This window comes from Podospora pseudocomata (genome assembly GCF_035222375.1).
Source record: "Podospora pseudocomata strain CBS 415.72m chromosome 1 map unlocalized CBS415.72m_1, whole genome shotgun sequence".
Classification (NCBI taxonomy): domain Eukaryota; kingdom Fungi; phylum Ascomycota; class Sordariomycetes; order Sordariales; family Podosporaceae; genus Podospora; species Podospora pseudocomata.
Window position 1 is genome coordinate 5,817,019 of NW_026946363.1, and position 17,498 is coordinate 5,834,516.

The 17,498-nt window shown below is 53.1% G+C and overlaps 6 protein-coding genes across 6 annotated transcripts; 2 read left to right on the plus strand and 4 right to left on the minus strand.

Annotated features, from left to right (window-relative positions):
- ACU9 (Malate synthase, glyoxysomal) lies at nucleotides 1–1,883 on the minus strand (the record flags this gene model as incomplete). The annotated part of the gene is made up of 3 exons (XM_062886367.1): nucleotides 1–422; nucleotides 482–1,460; nucleotides 1,523–1,883. The coding sequence occupies 3 exons, from the start codon at nucleotides 1,881–1,883 to the stop codon at nucleotides 134–136; spliced, it is 1,629 nt and encodes a 542-aa protein (XP_062749443.1). The 3' UTR covers nucleotides 1–133.
- A 60-nt stretch (nucleotides 1,884–1,943) lies between these two features.
- On the minus strand, nucleotides 1,944–2,719 carry QC762_0019390 (uncharacterized protein; the record flags this gene model as incomplete). The annotated part of the gene is made up of 2 exons (XM_062883060.1): nucleotides 2,437–2,719; nucleotides 1,944–1,962 (listed from the first exon to the last, which is right to left on the minus strand). Exons 1-2 carry the CDS (start codon nucleotides 2,616–2,618, stop codon nucleotides 1,944–1,946), a joined length of 201 nt encoding a protein of 66 aa, XP_062749444.1. The 5' UTR covers nucleotides 2,619–2,719.
- Nucleotides 2,720–3,649: 930 nt separating this feature from the next.
- Nucleotides 3,650–6,242, minus strand: FUM1 (fumarase fum1). The gene is made up of 4 exons (XM_062886368.1): nucleotides 5,963–6,242; nucleotides 5,442–5,889; nucleotides 4,328–5,351; nucleotides 3,650–4,264 (listed from the first exon to the last, which is right to left on the minus strand). Exons 1-4 carry the CDS (start codon nucleotides 6,182–6,184, stop codon nucleotides 4,075–4,077), a joined length of 1,884 nt encoding a protein of 627 aa, XP_062749445.1. The 5' UTR covers nucleotides 6,185–6,242; the 3' UTR covers nucleotides 3,650–4,074.
- A 679-nt stretch (nucleotides 6,243–6,921) lies between these two features.
- Nucleotides 6,922–10,813, minus strand: GIN4 (serine/threonine-protein kinase gin4; the record flags this gene model as incomplete). Its single annotated transcript, XM_062886369.1, has 5 exons — nucleotides 6,922–7,142; nucleotides 7,201–7,521; nucleotides 7,586–9,303; nucleotides 9,360–10,082; nucleotides 10,143–10,813. 5 exons carry the CDS (start codon nucleotides 10,811–10,813, stop codon nucleotides 6,922–6,924), a joined length of 3,654 nt encoding a protein of 1,217 aa, XP_062749446.1.
- A 1,202-nt stretch (nucleotides 10,814–12,015) lies between these two features.
- On the plus strand, nucleotides 12,016–15,964 carry SMC5 (Structural maintenance of chromosomes protein 5). Its single transcript, XM_062886370.1, has 5 exons — nucleotides 12,016–12,095; nucleotides 12,144–13,533; nucleotides 13,594–14,484; nucleotides 14,535–14,607; nucleotides 14,666–15,964. Exons 2-5 carry the CDS (start codon nucleotides 12,322–12,324, stop codon nucleotides 15,775–15,777), a joined length of 3,288 nt encoding a protein of 1,095 aa, XP_062749447.1. The 5' UTR covers nucleotides 12,016–12,095; nucleotides 12,144–12,321; the 3' UTR covers nucleotides 15,778–15,964.
- Nucleotides 15,965–16,714: 750 nt separating this feature from the next.
- On the plus strand, nucleotides 16,715–17,396 carry QC762_119345 (uncharacterized protein). Its single transcript, XM_062886371.1, has 2 exons — nucleotides 16,715–16,840; nucleotides 16,932–17,396. The coding sequence occupies exons 1-2, from the start codon at nucleotides 16,820–16,822 to the stop codon at nucleotides 17,154–17,156; spliced, it is 246 nt and encodes an 81-aa protein (XP_062749448.1). The 5' UTR covers nucleotides 16,715–16,819; the 3' UTR covers nucleotides 17,157–17,396.
- The last annotated feature ends 102 nt before the right edge of the window (nucleotides 17,397–17,498 follow it).

The window sequence follows — 17,498 nt, forward strand, 5'->3', positions numbered from 1 at the left end:
CCTGTAAAACCAAAAAAAATAAAAATAAAAATATCAAACGCAACGCCTCAAATGCACAAAGTTTACAGTCTTGCTTCTCTTCGCTCACCACCACGTCATCATTAACTTCTCCCCCATCACCCCCCTTCTCCACTTACAACTTAGCAGCCGCTCTCGCCGGACCAGCAGAGGTGATCTCATTGTAGAGCAGGCTCGTCAAGAAATCAGCATAGTCCTCACCGGTGACCTGACCGGAAAAGTACTGGGCCGCAAGACCATACTTGTTGCCCTGAGGAGCCTTGCCGGCGAGCTCCTGGGTCTGCTCCTTGAGGAGCTTGAGGGCGTACTGCTTGTCAACCTTCTTGCCCTCGGCGGTGGTGACGCCGTGGCGCACCCACTGCCAGAGCTGGGAGCGGGAAACCTCGGCTGTGGCGGCGTCCTCCCTGTTTTCATCGTCAGCATCGTGTCTCTTCGTCATGGTATGCAGCGGAGAAATACTCACATCAAGTAGTTAATAGGAACACACCCAACACCCCTAATCCAAGCCTCCATGTAGCCCAGGCCAATGTTCAGGTTCTTCCTGATACCCGCCTCGGTGATCTGACCAGGCACGTTCATGTTCAACAAGTCATTCTGACCAATCGTGACATCCTCCCGTCTGACAAACAGCTGGTTGGGAGTGGGCATGTGCTTGTTGAAGATGTCCACCGCGATGCCCGCCAGCGCAGGGTGAGCAACCCAGGTGCCGTCGTGGCCGGCCTTGACCTCGCGGAGCTTGTCCGCTCTGACACCCTCCATAGCCGCCTCATTGGCCTTGGGGTCGTCCTTGATGGGAATCTGGGCAGCCATGCCACCCATGGCGTGGACACCGCGCTTGTGGCAAGTCTGGATGAGGAGCTTGACGTAGGCGTCCATGAAGGGAACGGTCATGGTGACGGCCGACCGATCGGGAAGGACAAAGTTGGAGTTTTGACGGAACTTCTTGATCACGGAGAAGATGTAATCCCACCTGCCACAGTTCAAGCCGGAAGAGTGGTCGCGGAGCTCGTAGATGATCTCGTCCATCTCAAAGGCGGCGAGGATGGTCTCGATGAGGACGGTGCCGCGAATGGTGCCTCTGGGCATGCCGATGTAGTCCTGAGCAAGGTTGAAGACATCGTTCCAGAGACGGGCCTCAAGGTGAGACTCCATCTTGGGAAGGTAGAAGTAAGGGCCGAAGCCCATCTTGACGGTCTGGAAGGCATTGTGGAAGAAGTACAGACCGAAGTCGAAGAGAGAGCCAGACATGGGCTCGCCGTCGACGGTAACGTGCTTCTCCTCCAGATGCCAGCCACGGGGGCGGACAATCAAGGTGGGGAGCTTCTTATCAGTGCGGAGCTTGTACTCCTTGTTGCCGATCTTGAAGTCGACCTGGCGGCGGTTGGCGTCGTAGAGGTTGACCTGGCCGTTGATCATGTTGTCCCATGTGGGAGCGCTGGAGTCTGTGAATAACATGTCAGAACCACCGCCCCTCCCTCGATCTCATCTCATTCCCAAAACTCACCCTCAAAATCAGCCATGTAAGTCCACACATCAGCGTTCAACGCGTTCACCACCATCTTGCGGTCAGTAGGGCCCGTGATCTCCACACGACGGTCCACAAGCCCGGGAGCGGGCGGCGCGCCCTTCCATGTTGGGTTCTCGCGAATGTGTCTGGTCTCGGGAAGGAAGTCAGGCAGAGCGCCCTTGTCGAGCTCGGCCTGGCGGATCTTGCGGCGCTCAAGGAGAGCCTTGCGAGTAGAGTTGAATGACCGCTGGAGAAGGGCCAAGAAAGCAAGAGCTTCCGGTGTGAGAATCTTCTTTTGTGACTCCGAAACGGGGCCGAGGACGTTGACGCCCTGAAGGATGGACTCGGTGCTAGGCATTGTGATGTTGTGTGCGTGGGGTGATGTGGGTGGGTGTGGTGTTTGCAAAGCTCCGTTATCCTAAAAAAGGGAGGCGAAGCTGTTTATATATAGAGATATATATAGATATAGATATATATTCTAGAACAGAACCAAAAACGTTAGGACCTCGTGACGAAAGAGCAAGCTGAGTCAATCAACAATCGCTAACGGTTGTGAAAATGCCGAGGTGAGCCGCGGGTCAAGTACTTAGTCGTAAAACAGCTGCCAATTGGTAGTGGGGGGGGTGAGTGGGCAGGGTGTGGTTCACCCAAATTGTGGAGGAAGAGCTGTATGGGGAAATGGAACAAAGAAAAAAGGCGGGGAGTGTGAGTTTCAATTGACGTATGAGTGCCGGGGACGCGGATGTGTGTATCAGAGAAAGTGGGAAAAAAGAACAGGACCAGAAAGGGAGAGATCTCGAGCTATTGTCATAACGAAGCTCTCCCTTGAATCCAAAACGCATGCCCGTGACCGACAGACAACGACCTCAGACGAGCTGATTGAGTCAAGAGAAGGAACCAACCTGACTCACCGATAAATAAACCAATTGTCGTGTCTCCCTCGGTAGAGAGAGGTTATCAGAGCAAGATGCGCGAAGTTGTTCAAGAAACCAGAGAAAAACGCTCCCGCATGCGGCGAAAGCAAACGCTTGGAGTTTTGATGATGTGCTGTCAAAACGATGACGTCCCTCCAAAAACATCCAAAACCCGACATGAACCTAGACCTATATCTATCTAACCCATCTTCCCCCAAGACAATCTCTTGCCTCCTTCTGCTTCCTCACCACTCGGCAATCCGGTTCAAGGGACTCCATCATCGCCTCTCCCAGCAAATCCATAACATGTGGTTGGTCTCTTTATGGCATTCAATTCCCATGTTCGCTCGGCCGTCCGGGTCCTTCCACCGCTGCCATTGGTCAACTCAGCTACCCCACAATCAGGGGAAAACTGGACAAGGCTCACAACGGGTGTAGCTCTTCACATGTGATGTGACATGTGCCACGCCCCTACCAGCGTAATGACTTGCGCTCCGATGACCTCACCTACTCGTTCCCCGCCATCAAACAAACACCCTTTCAAAACCCCTCCGTCGCCATCCAATTCTTTTATGTGGTTTCTAAACCTCCTTCTGTAACCCCCAAAGTCCTCCATCTCTCCTTCTTATTCCCATCGAGTAAATCACCCCTCTCTCCAGCGATATCGGCGATTACCCCCCAAACAGATTACTCGATCCCATCGAGATAAAGAAATTCCTCTTCCAACAACCCTTTCCTTTCCATACATCATAAGCCAAGCCAATCACCCCCAGCTCCCGTAAGCCAAGAAAAGCTGGGGGTTGGCAAAACCAAAAAACAAAAGCTCTCCCCACTTCCCTCGCCTTTCTCCACCACCGCCGTGAACCTCCGATCTGCCGGCCCAGAGCCGAGGTCATCGCCCCCCCCTCTCCCCCAATACCATGTCCTCATCGGCGTCATGCATCCGCCTCTGTCTGCGTTGTCTGGTTGTGCTATGACACCTCGCCTGTCTGCCCTTGCCCGTTTACTACCGGCCGCCCCGTCCGCCCGATACTTTCCGATATCTCTTACACTTACTTACCAGGGTTTGTGTCGACGGTGATGCTACATGTCGCAATACGAAGGGGGGAAAAAGGGCTTCAGACCCGTGATTCCAATTGGCATATCATTACGTTGGCCAGACCAGACCACATGGAACATCATACATACCCATCACCATAGCCGTGGCTCGGCTTCCTTCTAGCTCTTATCTCAGTGACACATCATGAAACAACCTTCTCTCCTCTCCCCGCAAAAATGAATATATATAGCAGTGGTGGTATCAATTTAATTTTCTTCATGGCTAATTTTCTAATCATAACGCATCTTCGTAGAGGTGAAAAGGTTAAGGGGTATGTAACGGTAAGGTGAAGGAAGTCATCGACGACAAGGGGTATATTATTACACGGAGGTGTGTTTCACGCAAAAGTGATGGGTGGTCGGTGATGCGGTCAGGCATATCGCTGCCTTTGGGTTTTAACCCCAAGTCTCACATATCAAGACCTTTACCCAATCAAGGGGAGGCTTTATCGAGACGACTACACGATACGCTCGCCGACATCACACGACCCCTCTACGCTCTCTCTGGGTTCCAGCATTCTTCTGGTGGCTGGCAGTTTAACCCTTGTAGGGGGAAGGGCCAACCATGAGCTCGGGTCTGACGAGGGTGTCAAACTCCTCCTCGGTGAGGGCGTTGAGCTCCATGGCCGACTCCTTGAGGGTCAGGCCCTTCTTGTGGGCGTTCTTGGCGACCTTGCTCGCCATGTCGTAGCCAATCTTGGGGTTGAGGCAGGTAACCAACATGAGACTAACAAAGTGTCAAGTCAGTATGCAATATCTCACGAGTCAGTTTGGGTTCAGGAAGACTTACGACTCCTTCATGATGCTGGCAATCTTCTTCTCGTTGGCAGAGAGGCCGACAACAAGGTTCTTCTCAAAGCTCCTCATGCCGTCGGCCAGGATGCGGATGCTGTGAAGGAGGTTGCGGATAATCAGGGGCTTGTACACGTTGAGCTCGAACTGGCCGTTCATGCCGCCGATGGTGCAAGCAACCTGGTTACCCATAACCTGAGCGCAGACCATGGTGAGGGCCTCGCACTGGGTGGGGTTGACCTTGCCAGGCATGATGGACGAACCGGGCTCGTTCTCAGGGAGGTTGAGCTCGCCGAGACCGCAACGGGGACCGCTGCCGAGGTAGCGGATGTCCTGAGCAATCTTGCTGAGCGAGGCAGCGAGGGTGTTGAGGCTGCCGTGGGCCTGGACGATGGCGTCGTGGGCAGCGAGCGCCTCGAACTTGTTGGGGGCAGTCTTGAACTCGGTGCCGGTCATCTTGGAAACCTCCTCAGCGATGGCCTCGGCGAAGCCCTCGAAGGTGTTGATGCCGGTGCCGACGGCGGTGCCGCCCTGGGCGAGGAGACGGAGGTCGGGGAGGGAAGACTCGACGCGCTTGATGCCGAAGTCGAGCTGGGCAACATAGCCGCCGAACTCCTGAGCGAGGGTCAGGGGAGTGGCATCCTGGAGATGGGTGCGGCCAATCTTGATGATCTTCTTGGCCTCGAACTCCTCAACCTTGGCCTGGAGCGCATCGCGAAGGCTCTTGAGCGCAGGGAGGAGGGTGTTCTCAAACTCGAGCACAGCAGCAATGTGCATGACGGTGGGGAAGGTGTCGTTGGACGAAGCCGAGCGGTTGACGTGGTCGTTGGGGTGCACAGGCTTCTTGGAACCCATCTTGCCGCCCAGAATCTCGATGGCTCTGTTGCTGATGACCTCGTTGGCGTTCATGTTGGACTGAGTGCCGGAGCCGGTCTGCCAGACGACGAGGGGGAAGTGGTCGAGGAGCTTGAGGTCAGCAACCTCCTTCGCGGCCTGCTGAATGGCCTTGCCGATCTCAGGATCTACATATTGCCCGTCTGGTCAGCCCCTCGTTCTTCTTCGGACGACATATACCAGAGCGAATTGCAAGAGCGCAAAAAGAGGATACATACCAAGGCCATAGCGCATGTTCACCGTCGCCGCAGCACCCTTGAGGATACCAAACGCCTTGACGATAGGTGCGGGCATGCGGTCCTGGGGCTGGTTGATCTTGAAGTTCTCGAGGGAACGCTCAGTCTGAGCGCCCCAGTACTTGTCGGCCGGGACCTGGATCTCGCCAAAGGCATCGCTCTCGGTTCTGGTGTTGGCCGACATTCTCGCGGCACTACTGTGGAAGGTTCTCTGGTGGCGGATGGCGGGGTTGGCGGTTTGGCTGTTGGAAAGTGACGAAATGGGAGCGTTGCACGCACCGGCCGTCGCCTTGAGACATGTGCTCAGCGACCGGCTGGCTGTCCTCGGCACCCCAAGGCTGGCGCGGGCTGCGGGCCCGGCAATGCGAACCGATCGAAGCATGCTGGGGAAAAAAAAAAGTCGCCTGACAAACAAACCGTAGCCCTGTATCTAGCGCCGAGCGGCGGTTAGCAGTCGTTGCTGCGGGAGGGGGAGGTGCGGGGGTGCCTGATCAGCTACGTACTTTGTGAATGAGATAACTCCGGCGCCCAAAAAAAAGAAGAGACACCAGAGGGAGAGTGAGTTGCTGCGAGAAGGAGGGTATTAGATGACAGGAGAACGATGTGCCAAAAAGCTGAGATGGAAAAACGCGCTCTCGCCTTTTTTTTCTACCCGCGACCACCTTTTCCCAACAACTTGGCTGACCCAGCCTGTCAACCCATCCGTCCGCGCCGGTCCGGCACATCCCGACATCAGAAACCTCAAGATAATTGGGCAATTCCCAAATGTCCCACCCCCGGAAGGCCAACCGGCAATTAACGAATTGCAGAATCGAACAGAACATCGCCGATTCGCCCGCCGCTGCCCCCGGCAACCCTGCATCGCTAACAAAACAAACCCCTGAATTCATTCTCAAGAGCAAAAAAGGGGGCTTTTTGGTACAGACTGATGGTAACACATTATTTGATTACATTCATCCTGCCTGGCCTGCTACCTAACAATCCTAGAATTTTATGCACGAAAGGTATGGAAAACCTCGAACAAAACTCGAACCTCCGAGCGCGGGTATCTAGCAAAACATCTAGCCCCATCTGTCGCTGAATGGGGAAACCAAAACACACCCTTTCCCTGTAACCCCCCAGCCAAGGCCCCCGTCTTATCCATCTGACCCGATCATCTCCAATGCTTCCTTCTTTTCTCCAAGCTATTTCCCAAACTCAAGGTATACCTGCCGTCAGCACCTATTCACTCCAATAGTAATATTACCAGACCCTGGTGGCCAAACTCCGCCATATATAGACGAAGAAAAAACCCAGGTCCGAAGACCAAGTGCCAGATGCAGACAGTGGAAAGAAAACCTCCTAAATTCCCTTCCATTGTGGCCAATAGCAGGTGTGAGAGAATGCCGAAGAAAACAAACCAAAAAAAAAAAAAAAAAAAAAAAAAGGTGCAAAGAGGATATTCGTCCGGCCATCGTCGATATTAGGAGTTGAGCGTCTTGATCATCATACTGATCTTCCGCTTGTCGGTAACCATGAGAGCCCGGTTATCGAAAGCAGTGCTGATGGCCTCCACCACCTTGTGGAAGCTGCTGGCGGCGCCCTTCTCCTGTGTGAACCGAGCAATGCAGAGCTGGTTTCGCTTCCCGTGCTCAATGACGGTCATGAGCTCGATGGCAAAAGATACTTCCTTGAGGTTGAGATCTAATGACGGAGGGGTGATCAGCAAGCGGACCTCACAAACAATGGGAAGAAAACCTACAGTTCTTGGCAGCGACACGGGCAAAGATGATGTTGCGCTCCTTGTCAACCTCGATATCCTTGATGCCATACTTGCGCCAGTCACGAAGCAAGATCGCCATCTCCTGACGCGCGCGCCGCTTGGGGATGGCAAAGCAAAGATATCGCATGGCCGGCTTGACCCTGAATAGCCGTGCCAGCCAGTTCTGCTGCACCTCAATCTTACGGCCACCCCCATCGCTCTCAGACCAGACACTTTGAGCGGCCATACTGTTGTGCTTCTCCTTAGATCTCTTCTGAGACCTGCCGTCTTCGTGGACGTGCACATCTTCAAACTCGGAATCTATCATGGCAAAGCAAAGTTAGCATGTCACAGCTGAAGACATAGCACAGCGTCTTCTTCTCACCTCCAATAGACATCTTCGGCCCATCCTTGTTGCTCTTCCAGAACGACAAACCAAACGCCTTCTTCTTCTGAGCGCGCGATGCCGCAGGCTCGTCGATGGAATACGAGACAGGCCTGCTGGGCCCGCTAGCCTCCGAACCGGCGTATTCCTCGCCGTGCTGGGGGAACGTCCCGGTGGTGGGGGTAACGGCAGGGCTGTTTCCATCCTTGGAGGCGCGTTTGAACCAAGATGACACCCTGTTCTTGGGCTGCGCACCAACGCCATTCTCTGTATTGTCAACCGAACGGGTCGGTTGATGACCCGAGTAGGATGCATGTCTTCGTGACTCCTGAACAGTGGTAGGGCGTTCGTTCTTGGTTGGATGGAGAGATAGCTTGCGGACGTTGAGCGGCCGCGGGACCGCAGCCGGATCGCCACCTTCTACCGCCGTTGGCGAGTTCACCACCCGAATGGTGTTCTCAGCCCGGGACAAATAATCCAGCCCTCTGTTCTTAACACGAGCTGGGGTTTCCGCAGGGACAGCCTCCGGGCTGCTCTCATAAATAGATGGAAGCGGGTTGACTGTCTTCACTGAGCGGTTGTGAATCGGATCTGACACCACCCGACGATCAGGAAGATGAATGCTTGAGCCAGGGTCAAGGAGTGAGACTTTATGCGTTACAGGCGCAACCTCCAGACTCTGCTTGCGGATTGACAGAGGAGAGACGGTGGATCGGGACGGAACTGGAGGCAATGGTCTGCTATACTCTCGCTGGTTACTCGCAAACGAGCGCGGACCAGCAAGCGACGACTGCGACATTTGCGCAAAAGACGAATCAGCCAAAGAAAAGCTCAAGTGGCTCCCTTCACGGCTCTGAAGTAACGTCTCGCTGGGCGCTGACACGAGGAGTGAGCTACCGAAGGCTTCGTCAATGTCTCGGGCAATCGAGGTATGAAACTGTTTGAGTTCTTCGCCCCAAAGCACCCTCTCCTCCTTCTTGTTGTTATTGACGTCAGCCATAGACACGGTGGTCATAGGCCCTGGGGTCTTGGTGGCTTTCCGTGGTGAGTAGGCATCGCGGTCGTATGTCGTGTTGTCGCCCGCAATGCTAGCTGGGGCAGCCACAGAACCATGTCGGCTTCCCTGATACTTCTGACCTTTGCGGACTGCTGAGAAGTCAACCCCACGCCTGGAGAGCCTGCTGCTGACACGAACTCTCGGGGTGCTGTGGTGGCTATGAATTGAGCCCATGGAGCCCCGAGGGGTTCGCAGACGACCGGCTGTTGTCGCGGTCCGTTGCGAAGGGTTTCGAAGCTGGTGTCGCACCGAACCACCCTTGGACCTGTATGAACGATACGAGTGCGAGACAGTGGTGGGAGAACGTCCGATGCCATCCTGAGAGCCATTGCGGTGAACTATAATCTTGGCGTGACTGGCGTACGGGACAGAATGGAACACCCGGGACGCATTGTAAGGATCATAGCTGCGTATTGTGCCCGTTTCGTCCTTGTCTGCTTTCCCCGGCACATTCGAGATGACTGTGAACTTTGACACTGCTCGTTTCTGACCGTATCGCCCTGGCTGGGTAAACTCGCAAGTGGAGATGCGTTTGCCCCAGTTGGGAGGCTTGAGGTGATGATAATCGCTCTTCGAGATGGGTACGTTGTTGTTGTAGTTTTCCAACTGGACTTCACGGTGATTATAGAGCAGGTGATAGAACAGTTTCTGGTCGTTCGGTCTGCCGGAATGATTAGTTCCCTGCGTTGTCACCGCAATAAAGGCAGGAGAACTTACTTTTCCTGGGCCAACTTGAGCTTGAGCTCAGCTTCGGGGTACGCGTGCCAGAGCGCCTTGAGCTGTCTCAGAATCTGAATGTCCACCTCCGCCTCAGGGATGGACGAGACATTGCGTTTCTGCAAACCTGATTGCTGGCGCTGTTCCCACTCGAAGCATTGTGGAATATCGGGGTACTTGAGGATGAGCGGGTGCTGCCACATCTGGGCCATGGTGATACGATTCGCAGGCTGGGGCACCAGCATCCTCCGGATCAGATCCTGAGCTTCCCTGCTCAAATGCGGGGGCATGCGGTACTCGGCGCGTTTGGCCTTTTGAATCATGACACCAAGGTCGTCGTCATCAAACGGCAAATAGCCAGCAAGCATGACGAACAGGATGACGCCCATGCTCCAAATGTCGACCGCTGAGCCTTTGTAGGCCTGGTGTCGAAGCAACTCGGGAGCCGCATAGTGAGGACTTCCACAGGCCGTTGTGAGCTGATGGTGTTGGCTTTGTTGCAAAGCCGCCATCCCAAAGTCTGCAATTTTGACCTGACCACTGCTGTGAAGCAGAATGTTCTCCGGCTTGAGATCTCGGTGGCAGATGTTCAATGAATGGCAGTAATCCAACGCACTCATGATCTGGCGGAAGTAAAAGACGACCTCCCATTCACGTAGAGCACCAACGGAGCGGATAAACTCGAACATGTCGCCTTTTTCAACAAATTCGGTGACCATGTAGCTAGTAAGGAGCATCGAGTTTAGTCCACAATTCGAGCACGCACGGGGTATGCTGACTTACATCTCCGACCTGTTCTCCCATATGTCAAGCAGTTTGATAATGTTTGGATGCTCGATGAGCTTAAGGACGGCAATTTCGCGCTCGATAGCTATCGGCATTCGACGAAGACCGCCTTCCGCATCGGTTTGGGGAGTTCGATATTCGAGCCGGTCAAGATTCGCCAGACTACCCGACTGGTTGATGAAGGCGGTGCTTTTGGACAAAATCTTGATGGCCACCAATTGGCCAGTAACACGGTGACGTGCGAGACGAACACGCGCCGAAGTCCCCTTGCCTAAAGTCTTGCCCAGCTGCCAAGGTCCAATGTGTGTCTTGAGCTGTCTTGTGGTGGAGGCATTGGAAGAAACATTGGAAAACTGAGAGATGCGCCGGGCGGCTTCGAGGTCGACTTCCTGAGAAACAGCTGAAAGATGCTGATTGACTGGCGCAGGCCGTTCTACTGCAACTGGTCGATCTGATGTGCCTTTCGTCTGACGCTCGACTTGATGACTTGTACCGGCGACAACAGATGTTGACGAGCCTCTGACAACCTTCTTGGACCTCAATACGTAGTTCTCATCATTGCCTTTGTGATGGGAACGCGCCGTGCTGACGACGGTTGTATTGTTGACTCGCTTGGTCGTGTCAGCGAGCGGCTGGCGGCCATGTCGCGAGTTGCTGTGCCTATCCATGATTGACGGGAAGGAGGGCGGATCAGTACATGGTCCGATGCAGAAAGGACTGTAAGAAGCAAATCGACGATCGGATGGTTGGAAAGTTGCACTGATAGTGAAGGAGTCGGTTGGAAGATGTAACCTCGGGAATTAGAAGCTGTAAATGAATTAACGAGTGGTGTTGAGGTCCAACTGGCGATGGAAGGAAAGAGACACAAAAATGAGTGTGTAAGAAGCTAAACGACTGTGGTGGTGGTGGTGGTGGTGGTGGTGGTGGTGCGAAGGTCAGCACTGCCCGGCGACGATCTGGAGAGAGAAGGAGAGTGGGAGTTGGGGTCGGTGGGCGGAGTTTGATAGATACAGCGAGTGGAATGGCGGGGAGTGAAAAGCGTGGGGCCTGAGGGAAGGGTAGGAGCGAGAGAAAGCTTGCATAGCAACCAGCTTTGTTGTGATCTAAACAAAACAACCCGCTGCAACAGAGTCGCTGCCGGGCTCGCGTGGGCCTGAAAAACCAGTGCTCCAATGGGGCTGGCCAGTAAGATGGAAACGCGATATGACATGGAACCATACAGTGCATTTTACGGCTTTGCTCGTCGTCACCTACTATGCAAGGGGAAGCTCGGTATCTCGAGTTGTCGAGCTGAAGGCATTCGGAAATCAAGACCCTTGGGGTGTTTTCTGCCAGGATCCAACAGTACACGCTCTTGTGTGCTGGCATCAACTACCCATATGAGTAGTTTATCGATGATAACACGCATGTACCCAGTATGAGAGAATCCTCTGTGTTGTCTGTACCGGTATATCTCAGTGTTGGTGTGGAAGAGTGTGAGGAATGCAGCAGAAGCATGGTGTTTTGTTTTTATGTGTGATGGAATTCCAGACAAAACTGGTTGTGCCAAGTATTCTGGCCCCAAAACACGATCCCGGAACCACTTCTTCATGCCGATACATCTAAAACTACTGATCTGATCCATGATACATAATATCTATCTACCCATGGTGAGAACCTCTGGTCCCCGGCAAAGGGGCTCCTTTATTCTTTCGAGCCTACACTTGTCATCATGAGATTCAAAATGATACACCCATATTTTGTACTGTCCCGAACAGTTGTACTGTAACAGATCGAAATTTCATGGCCACTCGTACTCGAAAATCCGCCCACCTTGTCGTTCTCCTTCGTTGATAGCAGCTGTGATGTTGAACTTGGGAACAGCCAAATATAATATCTTACCTAAGCAACAGCAGTTGCATTGGGCGAGCTTGGACGACACTGACAGCCTCTTGTTCGCAGTGCACGGACTTGGGTATGGATTGCAGTTCCACCTTTGAGTTTACCAATTAACCCCAACCCCACCACGCGCTGCAGCGAACGCGACGCGTTCTCAACCTCTTGAAGGTCCCGCTGTAACGACGAAAAGGCGTGCATATTCCTTGTGGATTTTGGTCTTTCAAATCACCCTCTTTCTCAGAAGAATCTTTGACGGAAAGCGATTTACCCAGTCCATTTACACCTTGGCTTGGGCGAAATGGCGCCCACGACCTCGCTGAAAAGAGCTGCCCCAGATGATGCTGACGACTACAGCTTCCTACGACGAAGAGGGGGAGATGGGCCACGGGCTTATCACGATAATGACACTACCGCGAACGAATCAGCAAGTACATTTCAACCGGGTGCAATTGTGCGAGTGAAATTACGCAACTTCGTTACCTATTCCGAAGCCGAATTCTCTCTCGGGCCTAACTTGAATATGGTTATTGGGCCAAACGGCACAGGGAAAAGTTCGCTGGTCTGTGCCATTTGCTTGGGACTTGGTTATCCACCGAACGTACTGGGGAGGGCGAGTGCTTTTGGCGACTTCGTCAAGCACGGCAACGATGAGGCGGAACTCGAGGTTGAGCTACAGCGGAAGGCTGAAGATGCCGAGAACTATGTCATTGGGCTTGTCATCAGGCGCGAGGATAATAGTCGGAAGTTCACTATCAATGGAAGCCGTTCCACCCTCAAGGATGTTCAGAAGCTTATGCGGAGCCTTCGTATCCAGATCGACAACCTATGTCAGTTCCTACCACAGGACAAGGTGGCGGAGTTTGCTGGGTTGACTCCGGTAGAGCTGTTGGAGAAGACTCTGCATGCCGCCGCGCCACAGGATATGATTGTGTGGCAGCAGGAATTGAAACAGGGATTCAAGGAGCAAAAGGAAGTGCAATCCATCACGGACAAGACTCGCGAGGACGTCAAGAGGATGGAGGACAAACAGCGGCTTCTGCAGGCGGATGTCGACAAACTTCGCGAGAGAAAGGCTATCCAGGAAGCGCTGATCAAACTGAAGCAACTTCGACTGATCGCTCAATATCAGGAGGCCAGGGAACACTTTAACGATGCCAGAATGCGCAAGAAAGAGTCACAGCGCGCCTATAAGAGGCTCGAAAGAAGCGTCGCGCCAGCCCTCGAAGCCGTCAATAGAAAGCAGGATTATTCTCGCAAAGTTAGAGGCGTCGTAACTCTTCGGCGACGAGAATTGGAGCAGGCTGTAGCCGAGGCCGACAAAGCGCTGGGTCCGGTGGAATCAGCAAGTGGGAAAATGACGCAGATCGAAAACGCGATTCGGACGGAGGAAGAAAATTTCAAGGACAAGAGGAAGCGGATGGGTGCTTTGAGGAAGGAGATCACCGATCTGAAGGCAAAGTATGCACAAGAGCCCAAGGAATTCAAGGCTGGTGAATGGAACCTCCAGATTGTGGGTAGTTTGAGCAGTTATGTACACTCGAAAGGTTTGTGTCACTGACAGTTTTGACAGCGAGAGCTAGACCACCAGAAGCGCGAGAAGCAGCAGAAGGCCTTGGATCTTGTCCCAGAACGTGACGCTATCAAGACGGAGGGATATGGTTTGAGGCAACAGAAGATGGCATTGGTGCAGGAACTGGAGGCCCTGGACTCGCAAGAGGGCCAACTTCTCAACCAGCTCAAGAACATGAACCCTGATGCAGCAGCGGGCTGGGCCTGGCTCAAAGACAACCAAGGAGGGTTCGAAAAGGAAGTCTTTGGGCCTCCCATGCTAACGTGCTCCGTTAAAGACAAGCGCTACAAGGACTTGGTCCAGTCCATGCTCCAGGGATCTGATTTCTTTTGTTTCACGACACAGACCAGAGCGGACCACAAAAAGCTGAGCGACCAGCTGTATGGGACTTTGGGCCTTTCCGTTACTGTTCGGACTTGCTTTAGCTCATTGGATTCCTTCAAGCCACCTATGCCTCAGGAGCAGCTTTCACGGTATGGCTTCGATGGCTATGTTCTCGATTTCCTCGACGGACCCGCTCCCGTGCTGGCCATGCTTTGCGCAGAGAAAAGACTACATCAGTCTGCCCTTAGCTTGAAGGAGATTTCCGATGACCAGTTCGAGCAAATCCAAAAGGACGAGCTCATCAACTACTTTTCTGCTGGTCGCAAGTTTTATCGTATCATGCGCCGGAGAGAGTATGGGCCGGGGGCGGTCTCTACGCGCGTCACTGGGTTCAGCGAGGGCCGGTTCTGGACAGACCAGCCGGTTGACGGTTCTGAAAAGCTCGAAATCAGACGCAAGATCGAAGAGATCGATGGCAAGACTGATGAGTTGCTGACAAAGTTGAAAGAGGTGGCCGAGAAGCACAAAACACTCACAGCGGAGATCAAGGAACTTGAGGAGAAGAAGGTATGTATCTTTTCCTGTCGCATACCTGGATATAACTAACCAACTATCAGAGCGATTTAATGGCGCAGAAGAACCAATTGCAAGCCGAGTTTACGCAGTGGAACGGCCTGCCGGACAAGATAGGTATGACAGACCCCTGGCAGTGGACCCGATTGTGGTGTATTAACAGAGCCGCTCCCAGATGCCAAAGAAAAGGTCCAAGAACGCACCCAGAAGGAGCTTGACGAGGCCAAAGCTCGCAGGGTGGATCTTATGAGGCAACTCGACGATGCCACCGTGGACATGTCCAAGGCCGTCATCAAACACTTCGAAACGCTTGGTGCTATCCGTAAAATGCGACAAAAACTCCTCGAAGCCCAAGTCTGGGAGCTGGAGGCCGAATCGGATGTCAAGTGCCTCAAAGATAAGAACGCCGAGATCACAGCCAGACTAGAAGACGAGAAAGCAAAGGTGGAACAGGCTAAGAAGGATGTCGAGGAGTTTAGACAAACTGCCGGAGAAGCTCAAGACAAGGTCAGCGAGTTCTTGAACGATGAGAACAGGGTGGCCCTTCTGGCAGCTGCTCGGGACAGGACAGTGGCCGAGTTTGAGGGATTAATCACGGCAGAGCAGGCGAAGCTGGAGATGATCGAAGCGGGTAACCCCCAGGCGCTGGAAGAGTACGAGCTTTACGCCCAAAAGATCGAACAGATTCGCCATGCTGCGGAAAACCAGGAGACAAGGCTGGCCCAGCTCAACGCCAGAATCGAGGAGATCCAGAGCCAATGGGAGCCCCGCCTGGACGAGCTCGTCGGACAGATTAATGATGCTTTTAGCTATAACTTTGAGCAAATCAGCTGTGCCGGCGAAGTTGGTGTCCACAAAGACGCGGATTTTGACAAGTGGGCTATCGATATCAAGGTCAGATTCCGTCAGGGGGAGACACTTCAGCGGCTCGACCAGCACAGACAGTCTGGTGGTGAGCGTGCCGTGTCAACCATTTTCTACCTGATGGCTTTACAGGCTCTGGCTCAGGCGCCATTCCGGGTGGTGGACGAGATCAACCAGGGTATGGACCCGCGCAACGAGCGTATGGTTCACGAGAGGATGGTGGAGGTTGCGTGCCGAGAGCATACAAGTCAGTATTTCCTCATCACACCCAAGCTGTTGTCGGAGCTCCGGTACGATCCTAGGATGATGGTTCATGTCATTGTCAGTGGAGAGCGGGTGGATGAGACGAGCACGACGAAGATGAACTTCGGCAAGTTTGTACAGATACAGAAGAGGCTGAAGGCACAGGCAGGGAGGTTGTGATGATACCATATGCTGAGGAAATGGGGGCCGGGGACATCAGTTGCAAGCGTTGCTTTAGGGCATGACGATATTCACATCATGTCGACAGCCAGTTGGAAAGAATGGAAATCTAGCCGTTTGATGATGTCGTGCCCCAGCCACATCGTGGGCATACAATTAGAACATGGAAATGTTTACCTAACACGCTTGCTTTTGCTCAAGCTATTCGTTCATTGCATGGAGCTGTCAGGGAACCGATATTTCCAGATTTCTACGAAACCGCTTCGCACGTGAAGACCCTGGGGGTTCCCTGTGATATCATTGCCCAGCCGCAAACAACAACTGCTTGATGTCCCACCAGAAGACCCTGAAAATCCAGCCGATGGAACCCGCCAAGATGAACTGACAGAAGCAGGCAGCGCCAAGAGCGGACGAGAAGGGCACAGACCACTTGAGAGACAAATGTCAATGACGTCAATATCCACTTTGGCGGAGACAGGCCACGCGCGTGGTGCGCAAGCGTCGCCTTTGAGGACTGTCGAATCAGAATGCGGATCAAGCCACAGTTCGGGAGGCGGCCGGTACGAAAGGTGGTACTCTTGCGGGCTGTTGTACATAATTGAAAAGAGAGGTCATTTTCGCAAGCTGATTGATCGACAACAGGGGTGTGTTAGTGGTCGGTCGGGTAGAAAACAAAAAAAAGCAGACAATGCCAAGTGACGTCACATTCGGCCAGAGACGACCACCAGACAGACCAGTTGACCAGTGACGATGACGGGGGTGCGCCAGTTCAGCCAGCCCAGCCAGCAGGAGCAAACAGAACAGGACAGGAACAGGTTATTGACGGAGACGTATGTGGTAGTGGCTGCTAGAAAACTGTGTTCAAAGAAAAGGAACCAAGTCGTGGGGAAAGTTTGGTATATTATCTTCCCATCCCACCACCAGAGTTTGATTTTGTTTTTTTCTTTCTTTCATCAGCATCAACAAACACAACACAACACAACACAACAATACACAAATACAAACAATCACAAATCAAACCAAACCAAGCCAACCAGTCAAAATGGGCGCCGTTGTCTCTTGCGTATGTCCCCTCCTCCTCCTCCACCACCACCACCACCACCACCACCACCACCTTTCATCACTAGCGACTGATAACTAACCGATTGAAACAGATCCAGAGTGCTCTCCGCACCATCGGCCGCACAATCATGGCCATCATCAACGGCATCGGCAACATCATCATGGCCATCGTCAACGGCATCATCAACTTCCTCGGCATCATCGTCGGCTTCCTCACCTGCAACACCTGCGGCGGTCGCCGTCGCCACGGTGGCACCACCACCCGCAAGAGCAGAGGGTTTGGAAGGAGGAGACATGGGACTACTGCTGCCATTTAAGTCCCATCAACACAGCCACAGCTCATGATTGACGGGAAAGGGGAGGATTTCTTTTGTTATCGATGAATGGGATATGAACTGGTGTTTTTCTCTTTTGCAAAGCGACGGAGTGGAGGATAATGAATAAAGATACCCAAATACCCAGACTGCGTTTCTTACGCGGGAGCAGTCAGGAGGGGAGGCGAGGAGAAGGGGAGGAAGAAGGGCATTGCGTTTTGATGGAGGTTACCTACTAGATAAATACATCTTTCATACAGCATCCTCTTGGAATGATTTTTGTGTTTGTGTTACTGGATATGTTGAATGTCAAACCGACAACCAAATCACATTGTTTGGCGACTA